At 43.3% G+C, this 24,152-nt stretch overlaps 1 protein-coding gene across 4 annotated transcripts in view; it reads right to left on the bottom strand.

The window, feature by feature from the left end:
- Positions 1 to 22,883, bottom strand: part of ATAD2 (ATPase family AAA domain containing 2) — an 88,231-nt gene extending 65,348 nt beyond the window's left edge. For 2 of the 4 annotated variants that reach the window (XM_025178690.2, XM_075920165.1), the window contains exons 1-13: positions 22,223 to 22,883; positions 20,510 to 20,652; positions 19,756 to 19,805; positions 18,350 to 18,503; positions 16,505 to 16,607; positions 15,278 to 15,365; positions 10,150 to 10,263; positions 9,328 to 9,445; positions 8,315 to 8,425; positions 6,115 to 6,223; positions 5,734 to 5,849; positions 1,041 to 1,215; positions 37 to 125 (exon numbers count right to left, since the gene is read on the bottom strand). In XM_025178690.2, the coding sequence (XP_025034475.2) occupies positions 37 to 125; positions 1,041 to 1,215; positions 5,734 to 5,849; positions 6,115 to 6,223; positions 8,315 to 8,425; positions 9,328 to 9,445; positions 10,150 to 10,263; positions 15,278 to 15,365; positions 16,505 to 16,607; positions 18,350 to 18,503; positions 19,756 to 19,805; positions 20,510 to 20,652; positions 22,223 to 22,444 (1,592 nt within the window). In that variant the 5' untranslated portion in view covers positions 22,445 to 22,883. The remainder of the gene's footprint in view (positions 1 to 36; positions 126 to 1,040; positions 1,216 to 5,733; positions 5,850 to 6,114; positions 6,224 to 8,314; positions 8,426 to 9,327; positions 9,446 to 10,149; positions 10,264 to 15,277; positions 15,366 to 16,504; positions 16,608 to 18,349; positions 18,504 to 19,755; positions 19,806 to 20,509; positions 20,653 to 22,222) is intronic. The other 2 variants (XM_075920164.1, XM_075920163.1) reach the window with 2 other exon arrangements.
- Positions 22,884 to 24,152: the final 1,269 nt, after the last annotated feature.

Here is a 24,152-nt window from a genome sequence, read left to right as displayed (position 1 = left end):
TAATTCTTCTATTTTTAAAATATAGAAAGTTAATACCTGTGAATTTGGTCTTGTCTACTGGATCGTACAGGAGCCAAGCCATCTATCTCGTCAAAGAAAATAATTGAAGGACGCATCTGATAGGCCTAAAAGGAAAGTACAGACTTAGGAATACTGCATCCAAAAAATAATGCATCCAAAAAAACCTACAATAGAAAAACCATTAGGCACTTAAGTAAAAAGCACTGGAAATAATGTGTCTCACATTCCTGGATGCAATTTCCTATTAAAGTTCTAAAAACAAAAAAAACCTACCCCATCTTGATAAAAACAAATTCTATCATATACAACTATATTTATCCACCTGTCCCACATGGATCATCAGGAAGATTCAGGCCTTCATAGCCACAGCACAGACTACTACCACTTGAGGTAACTGGTAGCAGTAGTAGGCAGTTATTTTCTCTATGAACCAACCACTATGAGCAGATGAGACACACTCTTTGCCAGTCAGCTCACAGCTACATGCTCATGAGAATATGTTGGAGACTCCAAAACCTGGGGTTCAGTTCTAGGTTCTGGAGGTGGGCATGCCTGAGTAGATATAGGCTTGCCTGACCCCATGTTCTCAGCCTTCAGCCTGTGTCCTTCCCCCTTTTGCACTCAGTGAAGGGTGTTTTTGTCCCTTTTGTCGTACCATCCCAGCTCCAAAACCCCGTGTGCCTGTCATTTCAAGTATCTCACAAAAGCATGGAGCCACTAGAACTTCAATGAAGCACTTAATACTTAACAAAAATAAATAAACCAACAGACAAAAATATATTTTCTCCCCGTGTTCCCCATAATCATACTCTGCAAAACATCTGAACAATTTTTACTGGAACTTCTAAAAAAAATTGAGACAAGAACCAGCATAGAAATTTTCGGCCCCAACAATTAAAGTCTTCCAAAGTTATTAGAAAAAAAAAACCAGGGCCTTATAATGGAAAATGTTCTTCAACCTTAACTATAGATGTCAATACTAGCCCCCCATATAATAAAAGTGTATTGTCCAATATTACCTGATCAAATAATAAACGAAGTTGTCGTTCTGATTCTCCCACCCATTTACTGAGACAATCAGCACCTTTTCTCATAAAGAAGGCTACTCTTCTATCACCCTGACTGCATTCATTAGCAAGTGCCCTAGCCACAAGGGTCTTTCCAGTACCAGGTGGACCGTAAAATAGACAGCCCCTGTAAAATACAAAATTTCTCATGTTTCAGTTGTGATACATTATGAAACGGAACAGTATCTGTTCCAAAGAGTTTAAGGCGCAAGATAATAAAATAGTAATATATGAAGGCAGAATGGGAGAAGGGAAGTGGAAGGGAAAAAGGATAGAAAGGGGGCATAAAGGATTAAAAATATGTACTAATTTGACATATATACAGTTATTTAACAAAATAAATTCTCTAAATATGCTTAGATAAATATATTGAGTTAGATAAACAGATTTAAAGGCTTGAAGGGATTACTATGATCATCTAGTCTAACCTCTTGCATAATAAAGGTCAAAAGATTTCACCCAGTGGAGAGAAGAACACATTTAACTGGCAGTAATTTGAGTTATTTGAAATGCTTTGTCCAGATCATAAAATGTGTGCACATCCATGTTCTCTCAATGGGAGACTGCAAAGTAGTGTCTGTATATCCATGTCTGGCAGAACAGCACCTTGTGCTCCGAATGAGAGCATTTAGTAAGGCACAAGCTTGCCTCTACTTTTTCTTCTCAATCATGAAGCCAGAATTTCACAATATAAGGAAAGGAGGATGAGAAGTGCAGTACCCATAGGGACAAACCTATTAAAGAGCTCAAGTTATTGTAAGTTAAGTAACCTCTACTATTTCTTATATATGTCCCCAATGGATGCTCCACCACAGTAGACAAAAAAGGAATCACTTAAGGGGGGGTACATGAGAAGACTAAACTCAGGAAAGTTCAAAAGACTGCATTGCCAAAGAAACAGTAGAAATCTGCAGTTCTGATAATTGATCTGTGGCAATATCCTTCGGAAGAGCTACAAAGGTGGATTTGAGTTCAGGTGGAACGCTGCTCTGTGAGGAGGCTGCTACCCAGTATTTTCATAACAAGTCAAGATGCAACACAAAACCATTTCAACACTGCTTGCGCTGAAATCGATTGGCCCTTTGTCATGCCTGTAGATAATACAAATAGCCTGGGAGACACCCAAAATGGTTTAGTCTTGTACAGATAAGAGGCAAGGGCCTTCTGACATCCAGTGAATGAAAACTTGATTTCTCTCTGGATGCATGAAATTTGGGGTAGAAAACTTAAGAAAATGTTCTGGCTAATGTTATGTTTGGAGGAGTCATTTGTAAGAAAACAAGAATGAGGACATAGATTTGTTTTTTGTAGATGATGATGTACGGTGAATCTGTCACGAGTGCTCCCAGCTCTCTCACGGAGGTGATCAGAAATTAAGTTGTGAAAGAAAGTGCATGTCATTGGTTTGAATAAGGGAGTTTCCTTAGGTTTACAACAAGGCTGCGGTCTCGCTGGTAGGCTGAGTGTCAGTTGGGAAGAAACAAATTGCACAGGACCTTGAGAAATCTGGTTGTCGTAGTGTGGGCAAAAACTGAGAAGCTCTGGATGGATAAGTTGGAGGCTTGAGGGCAGCCACATGTACACATTGGCTACGTCTACACTGGCATCCCTTCCGGAAAAGGGATGCTAATGTAGCACGTTGGAATAGGCAAATCCGCAGGGGATTTAAATATCCCCCGCGGCATTTGCATTAACATGGCTGCCGCTTTTTTCCGGCTTGGGGATAAGCCGGAGAAAAGCGCCAGTCTAGACGTGAGTCTCCAGAAAATAAACCCTTTTCCGGAGGATCTTTTATTCCTACTTGAATAATTTTTATTCCATCTTTTATGACCATCTTATGCATCCCCAAGCCGGAAAAAAGCGGCAGCCATGTTAATGCAAATGCCGCGGGGGATATTTAAATCCCCCGCAGATTTGCCTATTCCAACGTGCTACATTAGCATCCCTTTTCCGGAAGGGATGCCAGTGTAGACACAGCCATTGGGTATGTCTAGACTACAAGCCTCTTTTGAAAGAAGCTTTTTCGAAAAAGCCTCTTTCGAAAGAGATTGTGTACACAGTCATAAGGGTTTCAAAAAAAGTTGTTCTTCCTGATAAAAGTACCAATTTCAAAAAGACTGCTGCATTCTTTCCATTTAATTTCAAAAGAACGTGACAGCAGTCTAAATGCAGGTGAAGTTTAAAAACAAAAACAAACAAAAAACCCCACCACAACCCCCCCCCCCGAAAAAATCCTCAGTAGTCTAGACACACCCTCAGAGAGAGTTCATTGAGCAATCCTGTGTTTTTCATTTGAATAGGCAGTCCGAGATCTTAGAAAACAGCATTCGCAAGACTTTAGACAATGGAGGGAACATCAGGATTGGAAGGGATTCCTCCTTTGGGAGGTAGGTCTTTGCAAGTACTGGGCTTCCTATTCAATAAAGTATCTGACTGAATTCTATCCAAACAGCAGCAGTGTGGGGTGCCAGGAGGGAGCTAGTCCTTGAGGGGAGCCAGTTTAAAAACCAGCTCCTCTTGAGGACCAGCTGCTTGTTGTCCTGCGCTGCTGCCTCTGATAAAGAGGCAGCAGTGCAAGGCGGCAGAAGCCCCTGTCTGCAGGGAGGCAGGGTCTAAGCTCCCGGACCCAGCACAAACTGGAACTGAGCTGGGCTGCCTGCCCACCCAGCTCTTAATACGCTTTAAATGCGGAGCCACAGCGGGGGTAGGTCCCGCTCCCGGCATGAGTCAGAAATGCATGTAATCTATAGCATTAACCTATAAGCTTTTGCTTATTCGTTAGTTAACGACACTATTACATCCCTTGCTAGAACAGCACACGCAGGGAAGCCACGCCATCACGCTGCTGATTGTTAAAATGGCTCTCCTCACAGACCGGCTCCTGCTTTCCACCCCATGCTGCTGCCTCTGATACCCTAAGAGTGGTGCCAGGAGTACATTGGCTGTCAGTCCTGTCCCCACGGGTCATTGAATAATCATGTAACTGCTAAGAATTGTTGCGATTAAACAATCACGAAATTAAACAATTTCTAACATCTCTACTTGAGAAAGGTAAGGGTTCCCGAGTTCTACATCAAGAGGTCCTTGCTGATAAGATGTCTGAGGTGTGATGCCTCCATATCAGTCTTGGCCAAGCATGTGACAAAGACACCTCTTGCTCCTTCTTATAGTATCTTGAGGATCAGTGGTATAGATAGGTAAGCACAAAGGAGACTATATGGACATGGTGTTACCATGTCATCCCTGAGAGAGAGTTGCAACAATGACATCCCTTGTAGCAGAACAGGTAACATTTCACCCCTCTGTTTTCCACATTTGGCAGATGCTGCGGAACACTGTCTGAAGATCTCCCATTCACGATAATGCCAGAAATGTCTGCTAAATGACTCTTCCATGGATGTTCGATAGCCGAGGTGGGGGAAAATCACAGCCTTCCCAAACCACCAGGCATGGCCCCACCCACACTCCGCCCAGAGAACACCTGCTGTAGGTCTTCTGGGGTGGAGTGTTGCTGCCCCCAACACCTGCCCTTCTGGTGCTCCAGGGCTGGGAATACTGGAGCCATGTGGTCTCCTCCCTCCCCGATGTTCCAGGACTGGGGAGGCTGGGGTGCACCCCCCCACCCCCCGCATGCTTGTCCCTTCCCTGTGGTAGAGGTGGGGCCTCAGATGGGGCATGCCTGTATGTGGGGCTGGGGGCCTGTATCTCCCCAGCCCTAGCTGCACCAACTGCCCGTGGAGTTTGCAATTGCATTTGGGAGGTGTAGTAGACTACTGTTATTTCTGTCGGATGGGAAATGCACCAGTTTCATAGCCTTAGGGTACGTCTAAACTACACCCCGTCAGCAGAGGAATGTAAATTAGACACATCGAAAGTGCAAATGAAGTCGGGATTAAAATATCCCATGCTTTATTTGCATAATAGTGGCCACCGCTTTTTTCAAAACAGGACATTTCCATTCCCCTGCCCCCCCCCCCCCCCCCCCATTTTTTGAGGAGTACAGGATCTTCCGAAATGGGGCATTTCTGTCGAAAATGCCCCATCTAAACTGCCTTTTTTCCCCCCCAAAAAAAGCCCCGTTTCGAAAAAAGTGGCGGCCGCCATTATGCAAATGAAGCACGGGATATTTAAATTCCAGCTTCATTTGCACTTTCGATGTGTCTAATTTACATGCCTCTGCGAACAGAGGGGTATGGTTTAGATACACCCTTAGTGTTTCCACGTATAAGGACCGGACTCTTGCTCCATCTTGGAGATAGGATGACAAAAGTATTGTCGGTTATCCATCATGACTGACAGAAGGACTTGACTGATGACAGAATTAGTGAAAGAGCTGGTAGCTAGAAAATCCTTCACTTGTAAACTAAACAAACTATATGAAATAGAAGATTCATATATAGATAGTAAAAATGGCATTTTTAACTGAATCACTTTTCAGACATTAATTCTGATTAGGAACTATACGGAAACTTGAAACTGTGCATTCTGGGTTTTGTCTGCTTAAAGAAGTTGTCTTTTAGTGTTACTTCAATAAAGTTCACACATGAATGCTTTGCGACATGAAAAGGTGGACAGATATTTAAAATGCAACATTATTCTTTAAACAAAAGGCTAAGTTTTCAAATTGCAATACACATCACAGTACCTTGGAGGCTGAATTCTGAATCTCTCAAATACTTCTGGATAAAGCAATGGAAAAACCACCATCTCTTTTAGAGCCGAGATGTGGCTGGATAGTCCACCCACACTATCAAATCGTACCTAATTTAGGAAGAGTTAAAAAACAAATAATGTATTTCATACACACTTCAAAGCAAGCAAGGATCAACTGCACAACTATACTAAGCATGCAAGAATAGAAGATATATGCCATTATAAAAGAAAATATTCTAGGCTATCATACAATTGGGGGGGGGGGGGAAATGGGAGACATATACAAAGGTAGCTGTAAAGAGATTTTTTTAAATGGAAAAGCTCTACTAAGCTACTCTTTCAATAAGTGGGTATCAACTGACAAAGTACTTACTGAAAAATCTATTTGCATTGGATCAACATCAGCCAAGCTTGCTCCAATTTTCATCCGATCCCTGTGAACTCCTTTTAATTCATCTTTCCGAAAGTTTAGTGGAAGACACCTGGTTTGAAAGTCAAAGAAAGGGGAAGATCGGTATTATGAAAGATATAACCAGATTTTGGTTGGCAAATTATATGGTCTTACAATAAGCAGCTTTGCACTAACACATCCCTGAACTGAATTAAGCTCACAATGTCCAAATATGAACAAGAAAGAGGACCAGTTATCCTAAATACTACCAACTTCCTGGAGGTGCCTAAATATGTGTGCTTCTAAATACTTGGGGACTTTTGAAAATCCCACTCCAAGGAAGTTAAGCGATATGATGGGGGTGATCTAGGCCCAAAGGCCCCCTGGTGAAGACCTCTCTGCCACACTCATCCCAGGAAGGGAGCAGTAAAGAGGTGTTTCAAGCAAGTTAGAATGACTGCAGGGAAGCAGCCATTCAGGGTCCAGCAGGGCTATACAAAACGAGCTCTAGAGCAATAGTTAGCTGTTGCTTAGAACTGGAGAAGCAAGGACTGCGGGCCTGGCTTCCTGGAAGAGCAGCAGTGCCAAGTACAGCTCAGCGTGGGTAGGGACCACGGGAGCAAAATGCTCTTGGTTGATTGCTAGGACTGAGCCAAAGACAGTATGCTGGCAGGGATGGACCAAGGGAGCAAAACGGTCCTGTCTGGCTACCAGAAAATTAGTAGAGACTGAGCCTGGGGAGAGCAGCAAAAAGATAAGAGTCTCCAGGGAGGACACTGTGGGGATACAGCCCCATACCAGGGCTGGAATATTTAACAACCAAAGCCCAGGAAGGGCTAGAGAGAGACAGATCCACGTGGATTATATATTCCAGAAGGGATCTGGGTCTGGTTAATGCAAAGATAGGGTGCAACTCAGCTGGAGTGCTGTCACTTATTTCCCGCCCCCCAAACCCACCAGAGAACCACTGAAAGAGGTCACCAGAGCTGAAGAACTCAACCCTGCCCACTTGTGGGGGTACTTGAGAGAGGAGGGTGCCAACCACATTACAAGTGGTATCTGGAATAACTAGCCGTCTCCCTATACAGGCAGTCCCCGGGTTACGTACAAGATAGGGACTGTAGGTTTGTTCTTAAGTTGAATCTGTATGCAAGTCGGAACTGGCGTCCAGATTCAGCCGCTGCTGAAACTGATCAGTTTCAACAGCGGCTGAATCTGATCAGTTTCAACAGCGGCTGAATCTGGAGGCCAGTTCTGACTTACATACAGATTCAACTTAAGAACCCCGGGCATCCCCAAGTCAGCAGCCGCTGAAACTGATCAGCAGCTGATTCCAGGAAGCCCGGGGCAGGGGCTTCCTGTAGTCAGCCACTGGTCAGTTTCAGCAGCAGCTGACTTGGGGACACCTGGGGCAGAGCAGCTCAGGTGCTGCTGGGTTGGTCCAGTGGCGCCCAGAGCGGCGCTACGGGACCAACCAGCAGCGCCCCAGCTGCTGTACCACAGGCGTCCGAAGCAAAGCCGCGGAGCACGGGGGCAGCGGGACAGCCCAGACGCGCCGTGGCTATCCTGCTGCCCTTGGGCTCCGTGGCTTTGCTCTGCTTTGCTCCCCGTCCCCCTGGTCTGCAGACCAGGGGGACGGGGAGCAAAGCGGCGGAACACGCGGCCAGCTGACAGCCCAGACCCGTCTGGGCTGTCCGCTGCCCGCGTGTTCCGCCGCTTTGCTTCCTCTCCCTGGTCTGCTGGAGACCAGGGAGAGGAAGGGCCCCGTTCGTAACTCGGGGACTGCCTGTACTCATTTTTGGACATTGTGAACTTAAATTAGAATGATTTCCATCATTAAAACTTTCACAGATTGGTTATTTCTATACCCAGTGCTGGAACGTCAACAGGATAGGTTTGTTGTTTCAATGTCTGCTGTGGATCCAAATAACCTTTGGATCAGGCCTGCAGTTTCTATACCACTGTGAAACAATGGACCTAAATTTGCAGCAAATGCCCCAAATTTATGGTACATTCTAGTTCTATGGCGGACTAAGGAATCTAATGCAGTAATATACAAATTTAGCTATAAGTTGTCACAATTCTTATATGTCAGCTTCTCTATATTAAGAGACTAACATTTTACAAATGTGCAGATGCCAGTTCTCCCACAGGAGGGAAGAAGCTACTTAATTATACTTACCGACTTAATGCTCTGTTACGACTACATTTCCTACGCCTTTCAAAATGTTGCTCATCATCAGACGAAGAGGAGGAAGATGTGGAGTCACTGTTATGGATTGCATGCTTTCGTCTGTAATAAAATATTTAAAGAAAACCAGTAACAAGCTTAAGTATGTGCTTGCTCTTAAAAAAAAAAAAAAAAAAAAAGAGTCAAGTTACTAATTATTCCAAATTCTACCTCATAATGTACTGAGGGTACAGATCCATTAGGTTATTCAGCACATTCCCTGTAAATATAGGATTGGTTTCCTATTTGTTATACACTTCCCTTAGGGGATATAAAAATCCTCACTGATGCAAAATTGTTTTAGTACCAAAAAAAGTAAAAATGTTTACAGTAAACATGTAAAATATATCAAAGATTTCAAATGCGCTACTGATTTTAATTACATAAAACACCACCTTAAGGATCCTGTTTTTCAGAAAGCACAGAGCATATTACCAGAAACACAGGATCCTTTAAGATTTTCAAGTTGGGGATAAAAAGTTAAGACATCCAATAACCACTAGTCACTTTTGAAGATCCCGGACAAAAAGTTTTCATCCTCAAAAGTATAAATTTTAAGTTCTCAGTGAACAATGCGGATTACCAGCGTGCGCCTGGTCCCCCCCACTACGCCTCTGCTGAGATGGTGCTGGGGGGGGGGGGGGGGTGCTGGCTTTTAAACTGGCTCCCCCCAGCTTGCTGCCTCTCTGATAGAAGAACTGAGGAAGGGGGAGAAAAGGCCAATGGGACCCCCCCCCATCCTGAAACCTTCCTCACCTCCAACCCTCACTATCGGACCCCGTTCCATATCCCTAGCCCTCCCCCAAATCACTCACACACACACACCTCCCCCCTGCCCTGAAGGACCCAGGCAATGCTGGGTAAGTCTTCTAATTACTATTATTCTGAAAGTCATTAAGCGACTTTACATGATGTGACTGCCACCAATACCGATAAATGAGAATAATCACCATCCATATACCAACCTGTTAATCCTTTTGCAGTATGGACTTCGAGGCCCTGCAGGGCTAAAAGGGAATCTTCGTCTCACAGGAGAGGATGGACCAGTGTAGAACAGCTTGGGCTTTCTTTGGTGCCTTGGCTCTATTAAAAGCAGTTTATTTAGGATATTTTTACATCTTTAAAATCAGAGTAAATACCACAAATTAATTATTATATGGCAGATTACAGTAATAACTAGGAATTACATTTCTTTTGTTAATGCCAAAATGTGTTTAGATTTAAGATAAGTCATGAAAAACAATAGAAAACAGTAACACTGGAAAGTTACTGGCAAGTAGTTTTTATTTGTTACTGTTCCTTCAGGAGTATATAGAATGGCTTTCCTAATCTTGATCTTAAAAAAAACAAAACCCTTCATTAAGAAACAGTAGGCATATGTAGAATTAATTTGTAATTTATTAGAAACTTATAAAAATGTAGTCGAAGAGTAATTGTGTTGTAAACTGGAAATAAATAAAATATATAGGTTGAATTATGCAGTGATCTTAATCACAAGATCTTTTGTAGGTTAACACCATGGAAGCTAATTCTGATTAAATACTGCATTATCTGTTCAATTTGGAACATACAGATTTATAAAAAAGACAAAAAGTGGAGCATTACTAGTCAACTGAGTGCAAAACAGAGTGGAGAAGATGCAGGAGAGAATAAAAGAGGCCAGATATCTCAGAACAAAGGAGGGAAAGCTAAGAAAATGAAAATGTGTTTTGCCAAAGATGGGTGTTTCTGAAGCCTATAACTATAGACAAGAAACAAGGTCACCAGAAAAGACATGTACGACCTACTTTCCAATGGTGCTTGGTAGCGTACAACAGTTTTCCTCTGTCTAAGATCATAGCGCTTTTGGTTATCTTCTCCATCCTCATCCTCCTGGTCTTCAGCTTCTTCTTCAGATGATTCTAATATTAATAAATTACACTTTCTCTTAGTTTAATGGAAAACAACAGAACCTTAATTCATTGATAACATATACCATTAATATCAAGCATATTTAACATAAATCTAGCTAACTGATACAAAAGAAATGCCCTTCATATTCTTCAATGTTAAGGTTCAGAAGCCCTTTCTATTAAAAGGAAGACTCTTCAAAATGCTCTAAAATCCTCAATTATTTGGATTGCCTTAACATTTGATGTGCTTCACAGGGATGCCACGTGGAGTTTGTCATGCAAATATGGAGTTATCTGAGCAGAGTTCCCAAAACACAGCTTTCCATCAAAACCTGCATTTCTTAAGGTTGACAGACTACTACTATTTTTTTTTTTTTGAGACAATGCCTGGCGATCAAACCTAGGTTCTGATTGTCATCCAAATGTTCTCAATCACTTCACTGTTTCTCCAGATACTACATGGCACCCACTACCTCTTTGGAGAAGCAACACTGAAATTGGTAAGGAAAGGAGTTAACTACGTATGCTCTAAACATACATTACATGGACATGTACAGAAAGACTATCCAAGAGAATTTCCAGCCAGAAAAGTCACTTGACCTGTGTGGCTCAAAGGGACATGCTGGGGCCATGAAATCTGAAATACACTGAGACATCTTATGCTTGAAAGCCCTTCTTTGCAGAAATCTGAGAAAACCTTAGGCATGTTTTTAAATATGCATCTGTTGAGCTCTTTTTGGGGAGTACAGGAGATAGTTCAGAAGGCAAACTAATAAAGTAAACATGTGGATGTTACACCAGGAAGTTGAAGAGTAAAGAGAAAAAGGGTTTGGGGGATTATGAGAATAAGGGAGGAAGGGTCTTGGTGGAAAGGGGAAAAGGACAAGGTCAGTAGTAGGTAACCTCCAGGCTGCATGTGGCTCCACTGTGGTTCTAGTACAGCCTGTGCACCCTCCCTCTGTGCCCCTGGAGGCTAAGGGCTCTGCACTTACCTACTTCTCCTCCCTCCCAGCACTTTCATCTCACTGTGAATCAGATTATTCATGGCTTTCTGGAAATGCTGGGTGGGAGAGCAGGAACTGGACATGCTTGGGGTAGGAGGCAAGGAAGAGGCTAGGTGGGGGTTTAAGGAAAAAGGTGGAGTGGAAATGGGGTCTTCAGCAGAGAAGAGGGTGGATCAGTCCCTGGTAAAATGAGAAGTGACATACATTTAAAGCAAGGGCCCATGTTAGTTACATGCTGATAGCAAACACTGAGTCGTGCACTCCCTCTGCTTTGTTACTTTTGCTAGCAATTTAATTTGCCCCAATAATGGATCACATTATATTGAAAAAGCCATGAAAAAACAAGAATTAAATGCAATGTATTTCATCTTATTCTCAGAGTTATGGTCACAGCACATGCCCAATTTCAATCTTGTGGCCCACTGAGATGGAGGAGGGCCATTCATGTGGCCTACTCATTATCCTTGCTTGCCCATCACTGGATTAGGAACTTGGAGGTATGTCTATACCGTGGAGATATTTTGGGATACTGAAAGTATCCCAAACTAGCTACTCGGCATCTATTGAAGGAGCCCGTTATGTTTTGAAATTTATTTCAAAACAACAGGCAGCTTATTCCGACATCCTGGTAATCCTTATTCCATGAGGGTTAAGGGGAATTTTGGAATAGTGAATTATTTTGAAATAAGCTATTTCGAAATAGTATCAAACTAAGCTATGCAATTTGTGTAGTGCAAATTGTGTATCTTATTTCGAGCTAGGGGTGCTGTACAGATGCACCCAGGCAGAAAGCAAGCAAGATGAAGTGGCCAACACCATAGTCTTCCTTTCCATACGTGTGCCAGGATTTTGTGAGGATAGGGACCTGATGGGTAGTTTGGAGATTCTCCCCCTGCCAATCACATGGGCTCTGAGGCCCATGCCTTTCTAAGGTGATGAGAGGCCCTCTCCCTTTCCCGTGTGTGTGTGTGCTGGTATCTAGGCAGCTCATAAAAGTAGCTCATATTAAACTTTCAAAAAGCAGTGAATGAATTGTTAAGGACATGCCATCCCCACAATGGGTAGAGGGGCTTGCCAAAGCATGGGGGAAAGCAATCAACTTGAAGGGAGGGCCTGGCTGCAGTAGGACATAAACCCCAAGCCTCAAATAACCCAGCTTGTGGCTTAATTTATATAACCAGGTAGCATACAAAACTTCTAGTGATCTGCTGCCAGTGATGTTTATTCATCAGCAGAGGACACCAGACAGCAAGGAGCAACTTTTCATGCACTAATAATTTAATTGGATGGAAAAGGAAGGCTGAGCTGAAAAATCTGACAAGGAGGCTACATGATACAGGGAGGGAGAAAAGGAGGTGAACATCATACTGGTCTTTTCACATACTCTAAGTTAATGTTACCAACATGAAAAGAAGAGTCAAGACTTTTCGAAACAGATTATGTCTGATTTCTTTCTGACCTGTCAGCACCTTCACCCTCCAAACATTTCAAAGCATAATCATTATACCAGTCCACCATAACAAACTGAACAGGAGGTGGGACAGCCATTCATAAGTGTTTACCTTTGGCTAACCACAGTAGCACCTCAACTGAAAATAAAGGGAAGAAATACAACTACCTCATAGACTCATAGACTTTAAGGTCAGAAGGGACCATTATGATCATCTAGTCTGACCCCCTGCACAGCGCAGGCCACAGAATCTCGCCCACCCCTCTTAGAATAATCCTCTCACCTATGTCTCAGATATTGAAGCCTTCAATATCGGAGTGGGCAATAATTTTACCTAAATCGGAGTGGGCAATAATTTTTTGCTGGGGGCCACTTAAAAAAATTTTAGTAGCCCCAGGCCACACCAGAAGGAGTAGGGCCATGATGCTTTTGGGCTTCCCCACCCACAGACCATGATTGGCCTGGGGTAGCCCCTTTGCTCCCCGTCAGGTTCCCCCTAGACACCCATGCCCCTGGCGGTGAGAAGAGACGTCCTGTGCTCCCCCACCCTAGGACTGCCAGGTGTCCATTTTTGAATAGTCCGGTATTTGAGCTCTCTGTTTGGGAAACAAATTAAGAAAATATAAATTAGAAAATATAAGTGTTCGGTATTTTCTAAAGATGTAATGTAGACTGTGATGTAATGTCAAGTGTGTCTGGTATCTTCGTTGAAACCATCAGGCAACCCTACCCCGCCCCCAGACCAATCAGAGCCTGGGGGCAGGAGAGCAGGCGAAGCCACTTCAAACCACTCCGTGCTCCTGGCAGGGTGGAGGAAACTTCATGCACTTCCCTCCTGTGACCAGATCCTAATTGGCCTGGGGTCGTGGGAATGGCAGGGCCTCTGTGGGCCAGATCAACCCGCTTGCAAGGCAGGATCTGGCCTGAGTAGGCCCTTTTGCCCACCCTGACCTAAATGAATATTAACTCCTACAAAAGACACTTCTTTCAGTTAAACAGAAGTACCAACTATGAAATACACTGACAAAAAATGATTAATAGTTAACATAACCCAATAGTATTTCTTGCCCTTCCAGAATTTTAAGTTCAGCAAAATCTTCTGCTTTTTCAGAGGTTTGAAATACAAACTTAAAGGTTCATGACAATGCAAGCTTAACTCTGCCCTTTTTAAGCAATGCCGCAGTGTACCCAAAATACATACTTGTCAACTGCCTTTATATATAATGTAAAATGTTAAAATCCTGGTGAATGTGGGTAAAAAGCTGATCTGGGACTAGAATCTGATAATTTTTACTCATATTGTGAAAAGAGTAAGTTAAGAAAAAGTACAATGAAAATCTAAACATGATTAACGTCTACTATGTACAGTAAACTTCCGATAATCCGGCACCTTTAGGACCCAGGGGGTGCCGGATTATCAGATTTGCCAGACTATCAGAAGGGGGGGCTATAAGGGGTCTGGGCTGGGGTGGGGGGATGCCACCCCAGGCCCATCATAGCCCCCCCTTCCGATAGTCCGGCTCTGCCCCAGGTGTCCCTGATTCAGCCGCTGCTGGTCAGTTTCAGCAGCAGCTGAATCGGGGACAGCTGGGGCGCTGCCGGGTTGGGTTCCCAGCCCCGAGGGGCAGTGCTATGGGACCAACCTGGCAGCGCCCCAGCTGCTCTGCCCTAGGCGTCCTCGATTCAGCCACTGGTCAGTTTTAGCAGCGGCTGAATTGGGGAATCTGGGGGCAGAGCAACTCCAATGGTCCAGCTGCCCAAAGCACTTCCGGGTTCCTGATGGTGCCGGACCATCAGGAGTACCAGACCATCAGAGTTTCACTGTATACTGTAGTAATGCTTTAGAGCAGCAGTTCTCAAACTGTTTGGGCTCCGGAGCCCCAGCGGTCCACTGATTGTATGTGTAGTACCTATCAATGTTTCCAGTTTGTCAACCTTGCGGAGACCTGGAGATGTCTCAGGCTCCACGGAGCACAGTTTGAGAAACACTTCTTTAGAGCATTAAACCAGATCAGAGCCCTATTCTGCTAAATACAATACAAGTATATAGGAAAAAATAGCCTCCCTACCCCAAAGCCAGCATGGAAAGCAAAGTTTGATACAGTCATGAAAATAATTATTTAAATAAAAGTTCACATGAGAGTTGGCAGATCTACATACTCATGATCATACTGCCTCTGCCCTGAGCACTAGCTCCGTACTCCCATTGGCTGGGAACCTGCTGCTGGCTGTTTCTGGAGTGCAGCATGGTCATCAGTGTCAGGGGAGGCAGGAAGCCTGCCTTAGCACCACCAAAGCAATGGTGACCAGGAACCGCTCAAGAGAAGCCTCTTCTGCCACAGCTGTGATACCCCCAAAGCTGGAGCCTCCTCCTATACCCAAAGCTCTCAGTTCCATCCTCAGTTCCACTCTGGAGCCCACCCATACTCTAGGAAAATTAAGTTGGGTCACGGGCATCAACGATTTTCTTTAACTGGGTCATAAGAAAAAAAAAGTTTGAAAATCACTGCTTTAAGACCATATTACATATGTTCACTACAAGACAAAGAAAATTAAAATAAACAGCGACCTGCACTGCCATCTTGATTATCAGTGGTTTCTTCATCAGTTCTTTGCTCTCTCTTTTGCTTTCCTCGAGTGTACATATCTAGATTTTCCTAATTATGGGACAGAAAAAAAAAACAGTGGCAGTTTTATAAAATATACACATACTTCAGACCCTGCAGCACGGACATCATATACACAGCATATTTATCAAGATATTGCATATGTATAAATGGATAAATTAAAGTGTGGTTATACTCGGTAGAACTAAAAGTAGCATTGGAAGACCAAGTTTACTTTCTCTTAATAGTCACATCCCACATGTTCCATTTCCTTTCATAAACTCAATCAAAATATTGTATATTGATACTGAGCAGAATAAGCATTAAGGAACAGAAGAATTAGAAAAGTCAGTTCACTGTTTTGCCTTTGTCTTCCTAGTTAATACCTTCTTTCATGGACAATAAAATTAGGAAGGATAATCAGTATCCTGAATGAACTTCTCTCAGCACCAGTGAAAAGTATGCAGCTACACACGTAAGTTCCAAGTTCCTAAGCTGTATTAGGAATGTAAAATCCTGTTTAATTGGTTAACCGGTTAAATATAATGTTTAACTAGTTAATCGATTAAAGAGGGGCAGTCAGGTGGGCCCCAACTGTCGTGACCCAGCTGGAGTGCCCCCTTCCCCCCCCAACAGTCTGGGACTGCCCCAACCCCAAACCTCCCACTCCACATATGCTTTTTAGAGGAGGTGGAGAGGCACTGCTGCTGCCCCTTTCCCAGATTTGGATATGGACATTGCTGGCTGTTCTTCGTTAAGGAATGGGAGGGGGAAGGAAAGGGAGAAATGCACAGCTCATCTACCCCCTGTGCTTCCCAGCCAGAAAGAGGAATGTGTACTACATTCCTCTTTCTGGCTGGGAAGCACAGGGGGTAGATGAGCTGTGCATTTTGCTCTTGCTCCTTGACAGGGGCATGAAGGTGAAGAGCAAGCAACTCTGGTACAAATCTTGGGGGGGGGGGGGGGGAAGAGAGAAAGAGTGCTTTGCCCGCCCCCCCCCCCCCCCGCCTTCTCCTCTACACAAAATATCCCCCGCCCAGACTCCCTCCTCATTTCCCAACCCTGACCCCTCCTTAAGGGCCTGAGCAACACCAGGTAAATAAGCTAGTTAAAAAAAACCAAACAAGTCATTTGGTGATCTAAGACGATCCCCTTATGCCTCTAAAGAAACATTATGAGTCCATATTTACTTCCTCCGCATCATTGAACACTCCAAGATCTTCCAAGTCTATCATTCGACGTCTGCGCATCTTCTTCATGTCATCCATTTTTTGTAATACTGCTTCTGCAGTGCTGAGATAAAAAAAGTGACACATACGTGAGGAGTTCAGACAGTATAAAAAAAAAGTGCATCAGCATGAAATTTCAATGGGATGTGCTTAAAATTATACTGTCAAACTGACATAAATCAGCCTTTAAAAAATAAGTTCAAAAATAGTTCAGGTGCTGCACTTGCTACTTACTCTCCCCAACTATATGCATGGACTAATCATATTTTACCTTTTTTTTTTTAAAAGGATATTTCTTTCCTTTATTGCTGTGAAAAACTCACATAAATAGGAAAAATAGAGAAATATTTTTCTTATATCAGTTTTTGGAACAAAATGTTTACTCGCCCAAAACTGTACTTCTAGATTCTTCCCATTGTTTAACTTACTAGCTGTGTATCCTACTGCTGTTGAGCTTTGAATCTCCAGGTAAGTATGACAGGGGCTGCACAAGTGTCATACTGTAGCACCAAACATTTATAGGATAGAATACAAAGGCAACTGCAGCACTTATGTAGATCCTAAGCCAATCAATTCTTTCCTTAGCTACAAGAGAAATTCTATCATTTAACCCTCCCTCTCGCCACAACTTGTACACAAGTGGAATGAAATCTATTTAGTACATAAGGAACTCCTGACACCAAGGAAGTTGCTGCACCAATCCATCATTGTTTGGATATATACTTCTTTGATGCATAAGATGGTCATAAAAGATGCTCATAGAATCACTAACATCCCCGAATCAACCAACTCCTTTCTTGGAATGGTTTATTCCTAAATCAGAACAGAGGAGAGACAGTATTTGTTGTTTCGACACCATGCTACTGGTTTCATCATAATTGGCATTTTCTGAACTGAAGATGATAGTAGAACCAATTGTTGACTGCAAAGCGAATCAGGACCCCAGCTTATAAAGACAAGCCTAGACTCACCTGACCCTATAAAGCCAGGGTTAGAGCAATGGCCCCCAAACTTGTCATGTTGCAACCCCCTTACCCTTGTCCACCCGCCCCCCCTCTGCAGCTGAGAACCTAGGTCCGTAGTAATGATTTGGCTCAGAGGGGGAAGGCAGGAGGTCAGAACAGAGCCGGGGGCAGGGCGAGGCTGGGTGGCATTCACCCCTCCCCCATCGGGGTTGCCACAGGCTGTGTACCCCAATCATCCATCATCATCCTTGGTGATCTCTAAGGGGTACACCACACAGTTTTGGAAACACTGAAGGCTTTATATTAAGCAACAATCCAGGAACAGGGTCTCCAAGGCAAATGTATGCATGATATTCTAAGGATATAAAACACTCCTTTAAACTCAGTCTTGGTAGTTCTTTGAAGACAGGATTAATCACAATGGTTCAGAGGCTAAAACCAGGGTCAAACTGGCCTAGTTGCACAACAGCAAACACTACATTAATATATCTAAAAATACTAACATCAACTACAGGAAAAGCTTGGAGATCAAGTTATTGGAACAGAGAAGAAAGGCCCTACAACTGACAGCAATCAGGAAGGAAACAATGTGGCTGGGACCACATGGTTGTTTTGTAACTTTGGTTCTGAACTTGATGCCATGGCAGATAATTGTGCATTCTCCAATTCTCCACTGGGTACTGCATTATAGAAACTCAGCAGTGTCATGGGGACATATATAAAGAACTGTCATAGTGAATTTATTTTTGGCAAGCACTTTTATAAGTTTAGTTCACATGGTACTCAAGCACATGCAAAGTCATTAGGGATTGCTACCATTTTTGGAGGACAGATCACTTACTTGGTTATAAGTTTGTCAAACAAAACAGACTGGTTTGTAGTACTATAACGACTTCGTCTGATTCTGCCACTGCGACGCACTTCCACATCCCCATTCCCTCCATGGACTTGTTTGGCAGCTTTCACATCAGCTCTGGTTTTCAAAGACCTGGTGACTAGAATTACTGTTTATAAATGTACATTATATTAAGGAACACATTTCCCCCTCAAATTTAGAGAATTTTTTTTTTAAACACAAAAAACCACCAGTGTTGGACTTTTGTTTAAATATGTGAATTATTGCTTTGACCACAAATTCCAATTTTAAAATTTAAGTGATAAACACACCTACATATTATATTCTACACTTAAAAATCACTCATGTACACATTATATCTAACTGATTTTAGAAACTATAACCAGCTAATTTAAGTATGCAGCTTATAGAATAGCTAAGAGCAACCTAAGATAATTATTCCTATCTTGTAAAACACAAACTGTGTCCAATTTTAGTCTACATATTCTACACTTATGCTGTCAAGCTATTTACTAGCATTTTGGGTGCCTCCATTTTTGAGCACTCAACAGATAAAAGAATCACATTTTCAGAGGGTCAATGTTCACACTTTCAGGAGATTTAATTTGTTTCTAGTTGTGCACCTACACTCAAAATCTCAAGTCACTTTTGAAGAAACCTGGAAAACATTTATATATGGCATCAGTTACCTCACATTAAAGGCTTGATTTTTAAATAGTTAACATACAGTAGCAATTATTTCACTGTTGTATCACAGTTAAAACAGCACACAAAATAATCACTTAGATCACACTTTACTAAACCTAAACTTGATTATAAACATAGGTCTTGGTTACAGGGTTATGAATTTACAGTAAACAATGAGAAGTAGAAGTATGTCAAACTACAGGTTTTGCAGTCAAGTACTGCTCTTGGCTTCATAGAGATGCATATAAAGTTCAGACAGCTTAGCTATGCGCAATCAGTAACTTTCAATGACAGAATACAGCCTACACTGTATTCTGCTGTTAAAGTTAGTTGCCTGAATCTGAGCTAAAAATACTAAGTATCAGAGGGGTAGCCGTGTTAGTCTGAATCTGCAAAAGCGGTGAGGAGTCCTGTGGCACCTTATAGACTAACCGAAGGGTTGGAGCATAAGCTTTCGTGGGCAAAGACCCACTTCGTCAGATGCATCTGACAAAGTGGGTCTTTGAAGGGTTGGAGCATAAGCTTTTGTGGGCAGTTAGTCTATAAGGTGCCACAGGACTCCTCGCCACTTTTAAAAATACTAAGTTAATTTATTCAGCACTGCAGGTTGATTTCAAATGAAACAATTTAAATGACACAACAACACAGGCATTTTAAAACTTAACACTAATTAAAAATTGGAAAGACTTATTTTCTTCCTTTACCTTCTTTACAATCCTCATTTTTTTTGTCAGCCTGCAGCTTAGCCAACTGCCTATACAAAGAAATGGGAAATAAGTATTATTGCTACTGCTTAACTCATTTGGGCATCAAGTTCTAAGATTTAATTAGCTTAAAAAAAAAATCAGAGGCTTATAAAGACAAAAGAGCCATTATTTTTACAGGACCCAAAAACCACAAAAAACAATCAGGGGACCATATGAAGATATTGATCTGGGAGGTATTTGTAATTCCAGACATGTACACATATGGATTTGCCCTACTGAAGTTTTAAAAAACAAATTCTAAGGTCAAACAGTACTGTGGCTTTCCTTGGGCTTGACTATGGTAAGGAGGTAGTCCAGGCTCATCGGTTAATCATGTTCTTGGCTACATGGTCACATCCCTAGTTAATATTATCAGGAAAAGATCTGAAATAGCTACGTGAATGGATCACCAGTTAAACAATACCCGGGGAGCGGCCCACTGTGGACAGAGGGATGCCCCAGCCCTGTGCAGGGCTACCACTTCTAGAAATCACTTCTGGCCCCACACGGGACTGTCAGCTCTGTTTGCAGAGATTCTTAACATTGTAATGGAAGACACGTATATTTCTCCTCTCCCAAAATCATTTATTTGTAAAAGAGCAAAATTTAGGATCATCTAGGAGCTGATGGAATATTTCAAAGTCAGTCATTTAAACAAGAGAAAACACAATTTAACAGTGATTATTAAGAAATATGGAAGGAGAACAATTACCTTGTAAAGTGTCCTCCATTAACATTCTCCCGTAACATTTCCATATTTTTGTCAAAGCTAGAGTCTGAAGAGTGCAGATTACTTTTTCTTATTGGACCTAAGGAATGTCCAGTGAAACATTCAGTGTTGTTAGAAGAAAATTCCTAGGAAGATGAAGAAAAAGAAAATGCTTTAGCTGAAGTATGTGCATTTAGCAAAATGGGAAAATTACTTCTTTCCTACCAATTTTCACTCTGGGATCCTCCAACTCAGAAAGTATTCATAGTGGAGTAGTCTACATCCCCATAGAAACAGGAGGCAGCCCAGATCTTTATTCAGAGCCCAGGTTTAGGACTACTCCCCAGGAAGAACATTTTAGAATAGAGGTGGACAATAATTTTTGAAGGAGGGCCATTTCACAAATTTCTGAAATGGTTACAGGCCAGGAGACTTCACATGCCCCCATGCCCACAGACCCTGATCCCTTTAAAACACTTAACTCCCAAAAGTTCCTTTTGGCACAGATCTCATACTTACTCTGCTGGGCAAAGTTTAAAATTTAGGTCTGTTAAAATTTAAATTATGCAACTATGAAGCTTTATGACTACTGTGAAATTAACTGAAAAACATGTTGTTTTGCATTTCAGAAGTGACATGTACATACATACACCTTCAGTTGGAATGTCACGTAGACCAGAAATGTCCAGACTGTCATTTAGTAGTTAAATAGATTTGAACATTTGACTTTCATATACGAATTATTTTCCTACAAAGTTGAAGTTATAGAGTGGCATTCCCCATGGTTTTACTGTGGATATGGAAACATTTAATGGATTCCAGAGGAGTTAACAGAGGGACAGATCTGTGTGGAGCATTTTGACCTGGTTTAACTTTCTAACCAAACGACTTTCATTGCTCCTTTCTAGCACTCTACAATTTTATGCTTCAGCAGGTTCCATCATCGTGTAAAGACATGATCTGCCCTCACTGATTTGTTTAAAGTGTTAACTGAACTCTAATGACTGCAGTTAACAAAATTTTAAGCTTTATTATGTGTTAATCTGCACAATCCACCTCGGTAATATTTCATCGTTGTAGCCTTGGCCTCAGCTTTTAAAAAGATGAGTTATCTCCTGAGGTAACATTAACTATCCTGAAATCAAACAAAACAGTGGCCGCAAGGAGATAAACAGAGCCAACCACAGTAAGAGAGTTATGACCTCACCAAGTTACATCAGAAAGAGTGTAAAGCGCTGTCTCACCTATGTTACTTATCCCCGCACTTAAAGCCACACAATTTTAACCCTAAGGGCCAGGCTCTGACCCTTAAACAGTAGGTGAGCAGGAGGCTCTGGAGCCAGCCCTTGGGGAGCGACCACAGCTTCGCGGTTACTCCGGTTACCAAAAGCCAGAAGGAGCCAGGGGCAGAGACAACCCCAGAATAAGGAAGACGAGTTCGACGTGCCACCACAAGCTCCCTCAGCCCTCACTCTGGCTGGCTCCCTACTCCGCCCAGCACCAGGGGGTGGAGTTTAGCAGGCCACGCCTCTATTTTTTTGCAGGCGGGGTGGGGTCACCCCTCTCGCCCGCGGCCAGGAGAGCTCAGCTCCCCCTCCCCCACCTAGTGCGCACTGGCAGCGCCCCTCACCACGGAGGCCAGTGCGGCGGTGGGGTTCTCGTGCGCTCCAGGCGGCATCCGCCTCGATCTGCACAGCCAGGCTGCCCTGTACTCACGTTGCCCGCTGCTGACGGCGCTCTCCTGGCTCCTCTGCCGCACTTGCTGCCGGAGGCGGCTGTGGCCGAGCGGGTGCCCATCCTGCGGCTCCGCGGCGCGGGGGTCAAGGACAGGAACTCGGCACTCGAGTCCATCAGGTCGTACAGGGACGCCTGGCTGCCCCGGGACGCGGCAGACTGGAGCGGACTGCCGCTGCCCGTGCTGCTCCGTAGCATCACCATGGCCGGAGCTGGCGCGTCCCCGGCTGAAGAAGGGGGCGGCGGCTTCTCTCCGAATTCTGGCGCCACAAACCGCGGGCTGCCGCGTCACCGCCCTCCCGTCGTATCCCTCCGCCTCTACCTCTCATTAGAGCAGAGTAGCGCCACTAGTGAAATACGGCACCCGCTCTTACACTCCTTCGTTGACTTTTCGGCCAGCCCGAGGCGGACCGTTCCGTCCGGTTGTCTCTTAGGACTCTTTCTCCCTGTAGGTTAGTTCCCGAAGGGAGGCGGAGAGACACGCATAGGTGATGCGTCCTTTTGGAATTTTTGGCGCGTGCAAAGTTGGAAGACTGTTTTACCCGGCTCTGATTGGCTACAAGAAAGGCGCTCAGCAGCCCGCCCCAGTGTTTCCCGCTGAAATGGGACTGAGTCAAATGCCCGTCCCTTAAAGGGACACTGCCCGTGTTTCAGACAGCTGTTCCTCAATCACAGAGCAAGAGCCCGGCGTGGGGCAGCTGCAGTCCTTACAAGAGCCTACGGTAAAGGACCTGGCTTTTGTGTGATCTGCTAGGACCTGTGACATCTGCAGTCCAACTTTTTAATATTTGTAGCAACAAGCTCTTTTTTTAAAAAAACAAGGACCTAAAGTTAGACTCCCATTCCACTTTTTAACACCTGGATTATGGTTTGATTTTTAAAAATAGTGGACACCCCAAAACTCGTATTGGGGGAGGTTTGGGCATTGATTTAGTAAGCAGCCCATCTGTAAATTCCTTATTTTAGAAAATATTGATCTTTGGCTATCCTAGGCCCATCTTGGGGACATAACTCTAGTAGCTAGCATATTCCATCACAGGAGTGCAATAATCACATTTTGACTCCAAAATAAACTGTTTAAGCAAAGTCCTGCCCCCACTTCCTCTATTTTGCTTCCCACTGCCAGTGCAATAAGCCAAATAGAAGTTTAGAATATTAAGATTTCATTCTCTCAAAAAGTTTAAAATCATGCAAAGTTTAGCACACTTCAATAAAAAGTAAGTTGTGTGCTACAAAGCTCATAGCCAAACAGCCAAAATGCTGATGTGATCTCAGTCATAAAAAATTGAGAACTTGCTGTAGTTTTGATGTGACACCATTTTACAGAAGTGTCACGGCCTGGAAATAAATTAAGAAATGTTTTGTGGTGCTAGGGGAAAAAATGTCAAACTTTCTACACAGTCCCTCCTGAAGGTAGTCCTGCCCATTGCCAAACTATGGGGTAAGACATAATAGCTACTAGACAAATGTACAGCACTTTTGCACAACAACGAATACAGCTTTTTAATATCAAAAGTATTTTACATTATTAAACCTCCTGACTTTGTGTGGTGCTACCTGTAAAAACACTGTATAAAAGTATGCTGTTTTGTGTGTTGTATGGCCAGGAGATTAAAGTCCCTTGTGCAGCCACTGGTTTTGCCAGGGTATGCAAGTTTCCACAGGTTTTCAGGACTTTAAATGGGCTTGATCTCTTTCCACTAATTTAACAAAAAGACAACTAGAAATGGATATATTGAACTTGAAATAGCTTTAGTCTGTAAAGTGCTACTAGACTATTTCTTGATTTTTAAGTCTTTCCTGTTACAGACTAACTTGGCTATCTCTCTAAAGCCGTGGTCCCCACCATGGCGCCCGCGGGGGCATTCGTGTGCGCCCGCCACGTGCTCGGGGCTGGCCTGGCCCTGGGCAC

The sequence above is a fragment of the Pelodiscus sinensis genome, chromosome 2 (assembly GCF_049634645.1).
Source record: "Pelodiscus sinensis isolate JC-2024 chromosome 2, ASM4963464v1, whole genome shotgun sequence".
NCBI classification, from domain to species: Eukaryota; Metazoa; Chordata; order Testudines; family Trionychidae; genus Pelodiscus; species Pelodiscus sinensis.
Note: the sequence above shows the minus strand (reverse complement) of the source record. Positions and strands in the feature narration are given on the sequence as shown.